This window comes from Camponotus floridanus, unplaced genomic scaffold, assembly GCF_003227725.1.
Source record: "Camponotus floridanus strain SB8 unplaced genomic scaffold, Cflo_v7.5 scaffold12, whole genome shotgun sequence".
Lineage (NCBI taxonomy): Eukaryota > Metazoa > Arthropoda > Insecta > Hymenoptera > Formicidae > Camponotus > Camponotus floridanus.
The window spans coordinates 24,861-35,000 of record NW_020229237.1 but is presented as its reverse complement, the minus strand read 5'-3'; the positions used below and the strand labels follow the sequence as shown (position 1 = coordinate 35,000).

At 26.0% G+C, this 10,140-nt stretch overlaps 1 protein-coding gene across 1 annotated transcript in view; it reads right to left on the bottom strand.

Annotated features, from left to right (window-relative positions):
- The window catches only part of LOC112639933 (aminopeptidase N-like), an 11,786-nt gene extending 2,838 nt beyond the window's left edge, over positions 1 to 8,948 (bottom strand). The window contains exons 1-7 of the mRNA XM_025415341.1: positions 8,784 to 8,948; positions 6,742 to 7,191; positions 4,738 to 4,918; positions 3,676 to 3,814; positions 2,424 to 2,505; positions 1,741 to 2,069; positions 1,007 to 1,287 (exon numbers count right to left, since the gene is read on the bottom strand). Coding sequence (XP_025271126.1) covers positions 1,007 to 1,287; positions 1,741 to 2,069; positions 2,424 to 2,505; positions 3,676 to 3,814; positions 4,738 to 4,918; positions 6,742 to 7,191; positions 8,784 to 8,824 — 1,503 coding nt within the window. The 5' untranslated portion in view covers positions 8,825 to 8,948. The remainder of the gene's footprint in view (positions 1 to 1,006; positions 1,288 to 1,740; positions 2,070 to 2,423; positions 2,506 to 3,675; positions 3,815 to 4,737; positions 4,919 to 6,741; positions 7,192 to 8,783) is intronic.
- Between the last annotated feature and the right edge of the window lie 1,192 nt (positions 8,949 to 10,140).

Genomic DNA, 10,140 nt, shown 5'->3' with positions numbered 1-10,140 from the left:
AAATTTTATATTTTTCGATTCTTGCATTATATTTTGCTATGTATATAGAAAGATATCTTGCGCAATTTTATTTTACATATTAAGAAGGTTTATATATTCAGAACATTCTGTCTTTGTAAACACCTCTAAAGTTTTTTTATAAAGATATCTATCTTATATAGCTATACTTACATATATGTATTTGTACACAAATTTGTATTTTTCTTGCGTGCACATTCACACATGCTTAACACATGTTCATATCATAATATAAACATACAGAAGTGTATGCATGCATATATTGTAGACATGTAGACATAAATGTAGACATTATATCTATTGTATAATATAATTTAATAATTTATTAATTCTTTTGTGTATTAAACACATAGATAATTAATATATATATGTGTCCTACTAACTTTCTATCTTAAAATTAATGATATTTAAATCGTTATTTTAAATATTATGCTGTGATTAAAAATGATAACAATTTTCCAACTTTTCTCCCTTTTCCTCTCGAATTTCTTATAATATTAGTACATACACTATTCGAATGTTAATTTACAAATATACTTATCTTTCATCTAAAATATGTATATTTAAAACTTTTTATCTAATCAAATTTTTTCTAATTACATGTACCTGTCAAAAATATATCATCTTTTTTAAGGATAATTTAATTCAAAGTGTATATATTTAATTAATTTCTCTTAAGTAGCTGTGTTCATTATTGAATGAAAAGTCTATTGTTAAATAATCTATATTATACCTACTATTGAAACATGTGACTAGATAAAAATATATACACTTTGAATTAAGTTATTCATTTTGAGTTAAGTTATTCTCAAAAAACATAAAGGTGATATGTTTTTGGCCTATACTGTATTTTATTGTATGTATCTTTTTGACAAGCACTTAATAATTATTGTTATAAATGCATACAATATTAATATGTGCAATAAGTAATATGTTTTAGTATGTTGAAGACATCACTATTGACATTGTTTATAATTTGTGTTATTACCTTGATTTTAATATATATTTTTTCCTGAAATAGAAAGATATTGGACAGATATTCTAAAGCTTTGAACATAGGATACCATGCCACGTAGTCTGTTTCTTGTGATAGATATTTTGTAATATTCCAGAATACAGTGGAATTAAGTTGGTTTGTTATCATTAAGTGGAAAGCGTCATCGATAATTTGAGCACGATTCAAAACATGTATTTTATTATAATATGTAGAATTTAGATAATTTGTAATTCTTCGCCAGTTCTCGATATCGTAATTGACTCGATAATATCCTGCCGAATATAAATAAATTGTATATATATATATATATATATATATATATATATATATGTATATATAATTCTTTCAAAGGGTTTATCAGTACAAGTATCTGTTTATACTTTTGGACTTATACTTTTGTATCTGTGTATACTTTTGTATTTATACTTTTGTATTTATACTTTTGTTCACTAACAGAAATCAGAAATATATCATAAAGTGAACATAAATGGAAATGCAAATTGTATATTATATTAGGTATAAAATCATTTTGCATGAAAATTGAATATTTTTAATAATTGTACTTATGTATGCATGTATATATAATGTATGTATGTATATATAATGTATAATAAATGTAATGTATGTAATACATAATATAATGAATAACACTTTTAATAATGTAAATCTTTCTTTCCAATGTGTGATAAACACTTTAAAATGTAATAAATTTATTGCAAACTTACCAGTTTCTTTTGAATTATATACCAGAAAGTCAAGCGGTCCTATATTATATATCATAGAGTTATTCAACTCTGTAGAATCCGATATGTAATCATCCGCCGACTTATTTAAATTTGATATCAACCTTTTTATCGGTTTAATAGAATAATAATAAGTTTTATAATCTCGTACTACTTCCATTACAGTATAATATACTCGTTTTATTGGAGACTTGAGCAGCATAGTGGTTAGTTCCTTTATACGAGTTAAATTGTATGTAGACTTGTATGTAGACTTTTGATTGTACGAAAGATTCGTCATAATTTCACCAAAATAGTTAAGAGTTGGCTTGCTAAAGTTATAAAATTTATACAAAATTTATTGATGTGTTAACGAAAGATATTATACATGTACATATATACATACATATATACACAGGGTGAGCCATTAAAATGGCTCACCCTATATATATATATATATATATATATATATGTGTGTGTATGTATGTATATATGTATATGTATGTATATATGTATATGTATGTATATATGTATATGTATATATAAATGTATATGTATATATATATATATATATATATATATATATATATATAAATAATGATATAAGAAATGATGTAAGTTTAAAAAGTAAAATAAATTTAATTTAAATAAAAATAGTAATTATAGTAGTATGGTGCATTACTTACTTGTCCTTTACATATATACGGATACTCTGCCAAAATATCTCTTTAGTAATCAGTTTTTGTAATCTACGCAATATGCCGGATACTATAATTATATAATTTACATCAGAATATAAATAAAATAATAGTTATAGTAAATAATAATTCAATAATCAATAATTATGGTAAAAGTACATAAAACGTTACATCGATTTTATCATCATTTGAATATGTTATAGAGGAAGTTATCCTGAGTAATTCCGCGCAAAAAAGTAAACGAGAGGCGACACTAGTTTAAAAGATATAACAAGTTAAAGTTTGACAATTTTAATACTTTTCTTAACTAAACTGATATGAAACACATTAATTTGCAATTGACAATTACATTTTTTCTTAAAAACAACTATGTTTTTTCTTTAAACCAATTGATTCATCTCATTATTTAATACATATAATTATTAAGGTAAGATAATCGAAAAATAAATGTTTTACTAGATATCTTATAGCTTATGTAAAATTAAGATATAACTTGAAAAGTACTCAATAAAAAAATACTTTATTATAGCGTTTTTAAAAGCTCTCGAGGTAATCTACAAGAATATGTAATAAAAAAATAGAGATTTTCATGTAAAAAGTATTAATGACCTTGACCTGACTTTGACAAGGTCAAGTCTATATTTTATCATGTGTACCCCTTCAAGCTACACTTCAAGCTACGCAACTTTCGTTTGAAAAATTTTTCAATAAAATCATTGGTTTGCGAGATAATCGACTATATCATTTAAAAAGAAATATCCTGTATATGTAATATATTTTATATATAATTTTATATATTACAGCCTTATTATGTATATATGTGTGCATGTGTATAATGAAGAGATTATACAGGGTGTCAGAAACATTTTTGCAGCCCTGAAGTGTGAAGGTAAATTAGCTCAAATTAAGAAGAAAGATACTATACTATTTTGCGATATTTGTAATAATTAACGAAACATTAATTAAAGAAGATCGGCCAATGCGCGTGGCTAGAAGTGCTTGACGGTGAAGGCGGTCTCACTGTAATACATATAATAGCGGCGCGCGGCAAAACAATGATTGAGGAAAGGAGAAGCGATGAGTGTGTAGGCGCGCGGCGAAGGCTCTTCCCTTCCCCAATCACTGCTATTTCTAACATCCTGTATATAAAAAATTAAAATTTTTATCAGTTATTTTATTTGTTTTTTAAGCATTTATTTTCAAAAATTTACTCAATCAATTTTTATTTATATTATCATACCTTTAATGTAACTGTAATGTTCAAAAGAAATGTTGAATGATGTATTATAAAGTGATGTATTATATTCAGTATCGAAATGAAGGGATTCTTGTTGAATTTGTACCACAAACAAGTCCATCATCCGGGTACTTGGGAGAGTCTATAAAAAATAGTTTAAATGTATTTACTTATTATAATTAATATTAGATTTAACACGCAATAGCAATATGCATTACAGCTGTCACTTTCTACGTGTATGTAAAAATATCTCTTATACTCTTATACTCTTATACTCTTAAAATATAGAATAAATAATTTAAAAATATAAAGTATTAATTTAATAACAAAAGTGATTACTCAACATATAACTTTAAAATTAATATTTTTAGAATTATTAAAATATACTATATTATATAGCAAAATTATCTTATTACACAATTTCTACATGTATACATATATTATGTGGAATCTGAATGATAATTTTTCTTTTTTTATATACAATATTTTAAAGTCGGACAAATGTAACATAGTGACTTTGATACACATACACAAAATAAAAGAAACATAAAAATGTAAAAATATTTTAAATTATCTATGTATGTTGCATTTACTTGAAAATTAGCATTTTTATAAAACTCATTTTTCTTTGTAAATATGGAATCTTTGTCTAATATTGTGATTTATAAAAAAAATTGCTCGCTATAATGGTAAACATTTAACTTTACACAGCCCCAAATAGCTTAACCTTGACATATATTGTCAAAGTCACTGCACTGACAAGGAAAGGTACCCAATTGTCACTCACGGATTCTAATGAAATTTTGTACACTTGTAAAACCATGCAAAATAATAGACACGTATTTTTTTATCTGCGGAGAAGATATCATATTGTTATGTATATATCTATATGTATATACATATCTATGTATATATATATATATATATATATATATATATATATATACATATCACTAGCAAACAATATTCTATATATATATATATATATATATATATATATATATATATATATAGAATATTGTTTGCTAGTGAATAAAGTTTGCGCCAAAGAATGCTTAAAATAACCTGATTAGTGACATATAATCCAAAAGATGCGACAATAGCCTCATTTAACAAAGACGATAACGGCCAAAATGGATTTTCATAATAAAAACATTCCTGTATTATTTTATGGGCTATGAAACGGGCAACTTTGATTTTAGTCGCAACAGAATCTACATTGTCATTGTAGATAATATCTGCTTCTCTGAAAATTACAAAAAATGTTTTATATAATGATTATTTCCAAATTTATAATTAAATGATTCTATAAAATTAACATATTAATTATTTAGTATTATAATCTAATTATTTAGTATTATAATATTTTATTTCTAATGCTCATTACGAAGTAATGAAATATATTGGAAGCAAGTATCGCACTATATATATATAACTTTTTAAAATTTTGATCGATAAAAGTGAAAACCTTAATATAATACTTTTACCTATTCTTATACCTTAATATAATTATTTAATTTTATATTTTAATTTGTAATTTTCAATTTTAAGATTATAAAATATATATATTTTAATATTATTCTTCATATAAGTTGATGTACATTGAAGATAGATTGTTCAGAAAGTTATTGTGATTTTTAACCTCTAAGTTTAAATACGTACATTTTAGCAAGTGAACTTTAGCAAATGAAAAGAGAACCATTGAAATTTAAATATTTTTGCCAACGGGAAACAATATTTATTTATTCCTGTAGCATAAAATTTAGATTTCGAGAAACCACAAATTCTTGGAAGGCGTTTCTGACAGTAGCTTTATTGTTAAAGGTTTTCCCCTGCAAGAAATTGTCGAAATGTTTAAAGAAGTGATAGTCAGTTGGAGAAGACCGGCGAATAAGATGGGTGAGACAGAGTTTCATGGAGCTTCATAACTCAATTGATTAATGCAGCGCCGGCGTGTAGTCGATCATTATCGTGTAGAACAATCGGAACTATTCTGTTGACCAACACCGAATGCAAACGTGTCAGTTCCTGATGGATTTTGACAATTGGATTGACAATTTCTTGACAGTACCTCTCTGCCGTAATAATTCCGAATTTAAAAAGTTGTAGTGAATTATATCGGCTGACGACTGCCAAACAGTCAGTATAATCTTCTTTAATACAATTTTAGTTTCGGAGAGTGTTTTGGCGCTCCATCATGGTTCAACCATTGTGCAAAACGTCGACGATTATCGTACAAGATCCATTTCTCATCGCACGTTACAATGCGATCGAGAAATGGATTATTTTGTTTGCGCAAAATCAATGCAGAACACACCTCAAAGTGACGATTCTTTTAATTTTCGCTGAATTGATGCGGCATCTATTTGTCGAGCTTTTTTGTTTTTCCAATTAGTTTTAGATAATCAAAAACAGCTGACTTGCTTACGCCAAGTTTTTCCGCTAGTTCTCGAATCTCAAATCGATGTGCCTGTTTCAACTGACACATTCAAGTGGTCGTCGTCAATAATCGCAGTCGTCTAGAACTTTTCAACTTCAAGGCTCTCATGTCCACTGAAATTTACGGAAACCACCATTGCATTGTACGTTCATTAGCGATTTCTGGACCAAATGCATCGTTAATATTGAATGTCTTCAGCTGCTTTACGCATCATTTTGAATTCATATAAAAAATCGTTAAAATTTGCTACTTTTTTATTCTTAATTTCATAGCTTAAATTTAATGCAAACCAATATCAAATACAGATATTTTTATTAAAATGTAGAGCGAAGTTTGCGCTTTTAAATTGATATAACATAGATACAAAAGAAAGACAACGTAAAAAAGTGCCAAATTATAAACAACAAAAATCCCAATAACTTTTTGGACAATAATAAACTGGACTAATAATAAACAATTAGATATATTGCTCCTCTCATTGTTTCATACAATTTTACTTATTGTTTAAAATATATTCAAATAATATTTTAAAAATAGAGAAAAGATATGTAAATAATTTTAGATATCAAGAATTGTTATTCTCTTTTTCATCTTTAAAATATATTAATATTTTCTAATTATATAGTTACCTGTAAAGAATAAGGCCCAGATTTATGATGCTTTCGTTTTGAAAATCCGGAAGTGCAATATGATTTATTTCCCAAGTTTTATTCAAACGTTTCCACTTATCGAACAAGTACGATGTTATATGTTCAGCAAATTGGTGTGCAAATTCGCAATGCATTCTACACCACATATTAACTCTGACACTTTTATTTGTACCAGGCATACGAGATAAATTATTTCGGTTAGTCAGAAATAGTAGATAAATAGGTTTTACAAGCGCATGAATAAGTGTCATGTTTTTATCATTCCTTTCTATTTTTTGTATCGGTTCATTTGAAAAAACTGTATAGTTTTCATAATCTTCGACAATAATTTTATACGTGAACTTCTGAAAGTTGACGCTTAAAGATTCAAAGACGGGCAAAGACGGAATCATGTGTTGGATTCCAATACGATCAACATACGTTGCCAACCTATCACATTTAGAAATATGAATTAACAATAATAAAGACACCGCAAAACCTGATGCAAAAGTGGTCTCAATGAAATTGTATAAAAGTTGCATATATTTTAATTATGCAGAATTCGTAAAATGTCTATTTTAGTATATACAGGTACAAAATAAATATTTAATAATTAATATTTTAGTATCAAAATTTTAATGCGTTTAATAAAATTAAAATAAATTTCAATATAAAACGGTATTAAGATAATAATTTTTTTAAATTGATTATAACTTTTTTTAATTGATATATTATCAACGATTTTGTACATAATTTTATACAAGTGAAAGATACTGCCTATTTTAGTGATAGTTTATTAAATAAAACACATATGTATATATGTCTTAGTTATTAACAAAAATAGTATTATTTTTTAATAATATGGGTGTGTGTAAATACATGTTTAAATACATGAAACAGCATAAGTATAGCTTATATATTTAATTGTATGTATTATATGCAGAGTATTTATGAAAGTTGTATGTGTTCATGATCTAATCAAATTTTGATAATGATTTTTATGGATTATAAGGATAAAAAGAATTCATATAAACATATATCTGGAAATGTTTCCCTTCTAAACTAAAGACTTTTTTAAATTAGAAATGAATTTCCTAAAGTTTGGTATTGTCAAAATAAACAGTGTAAAATTTAATTATTTGTTCAAAATTTCAAATTTCATATAAGCAACTAGAAAATGTTCACGAATGAAAACGTCGGTGCGGGAGGCCCGTGAAAGAGTTTCATAAAAGGACACCACACGATTGAGAATAAAGACGAGCCACGACACGTAATTTTTTTGGTTTTTATTCAGTTTTATTTTTACGGCACCACACAATTAAATAGAGAAATTAATATTGTCAACGTTGATGACACGCGTTTCTTAAGCGATGAAGAAACGAGAGACAATGCGGACGATTGAGTTTTTCTCGAAATAGAGATTTTAAGAAGTTTTTCGATGCCCGTTAGTTTCAAATTCTCGAGCTTTTAGTAGCAAAATACGCAGATTTTTGTCAATGCGAATTTTAAACTAGACTGCACTAAGTAAAATATATGCATATGCAATTGTGCACGTTTAAATTTTCGCGAATAATTAATCTTTAAAAAAAAATTTACGTACTACCATCCACGGTGGCTCTTAATTGATCTTTTCTTGTGTATCGTGTTGTTCATATAGCAAGTTTTTTATAAAAATATAAATCCTTCAAAATTATACTTATATTTTGAAAACAATTCAAAACTCTATCGGAATATTAAATTTTATTTGATTGTTGACAATAAAATGCTGTATAAGACATGTGTTATTGCTGACTACTTTAATTAAATTAATTTTTATTTACATTCATTTTAATAATAATGATAATATTAAATTGCAAAATTTTTTACCAAATAATGATTTAAGAAACATGTAATTAAGAATGGAAACATTTCAAATAAGTACGTGTCTATGTATAAATGTATTTTTCTTAGAAAATACTTTTTAAATAGAAAAATGATTTACCAGGGCTTGATCATAAACATCGTGAAATTACTATATATTTAACATTTTAACAGTTACTTACCATTGTCGCTTATCTCTTGTATAAAAGTTTTTTAGGCCCATATCTTCAGTTATATTATAAACTAATTTTATGATGTAATATCCTGGCAATAGATCATTAGCAAATATATATTTGACAATGTTTTTCTCAACATCATACATAGATTTTATCGATGCATAAATGATCTTTTCTTCAATATCATTGTTAGAATAATAATTTGGATAATAAACCACAGTTAGACTAATATTTTTTACGTATAAATATAATAATATGCTTGATGTTGAATATATAATATCTGTATGTATACTGCAGTTGCTGACAAGAATATTTTTTTCGATATGTGTAACGATATCATAATGTTGCCGTAATATATAATTCGAGTGCCTGTTTATCTCTTCTTGAGATATTTTAATTATCTGATCGTCGGTTAAAAAAGCCGCAGCGACGATGATTGTTAAACTGCTACTTAACAATAGTTTAAGAAACATGATACTACTTTTATCTTAGATATCTATAAAAATATATTTTTGTTAGAAAGTACAAACGGACAAATAAACATAGCACTGTCTCTACCATGATTTAATGGAAAAGATGGAATTAAGACAAATATATAAAAATAAACTTAATTTTGAATAACTTACTCTGTATAATAAGATATACTACAAATTCTAAACTGTAACAACTGTATGTTTTGTTACAATAATTAGCTGCAATAAATTAATGTTTTATATATATCCACTATTATTGTCACATGAAAAATATATATGCGCACTTGTGATTTCTTGTTATTTCGAGAAACTTCCAAAAACTAATAACACTTGACGATATTACAATAAATGTGTATGTCATATGTAAACACACAACTTCTGAGGTCGTTAACAGACGTTTCGATCGAGAAATGGTATGTAATAACAAAGTACGGTGCCGTACTTCCCACTCTAAATTTGTGCTAGCGATCGAGCGCCGTGAGATGGCAAAATCGTCTATTTCGCGTTGGTCTGAAGCAAAAGAGGCCGTTACGTAGAATGCAAAACTATCTATAAATATATATATTTGAATTCTTTTATACTGTTTAAAAGTAGTATATTCCTTTACCAAAAATTTAAGAATTTTTATAATTTATAATATACATTCAAATAAAATTTTATTAACTATATTATTACGAGTTTATATCAGTAAATTGTCTTTAAGCAAGTTAATAAAAAACGTAACTTATTAACATTAGAGTATAATATTACAGTATCGTATATAAGAGAATATAATGAATAACTATTATTTTTTAAGTTTTTGTTCACTCTTTCAAATTTATATGATGGATATATGAATAAAACAACGGGAAATCTCTCAAATCGATCAAATCATTATTCGTGTTGGTAAT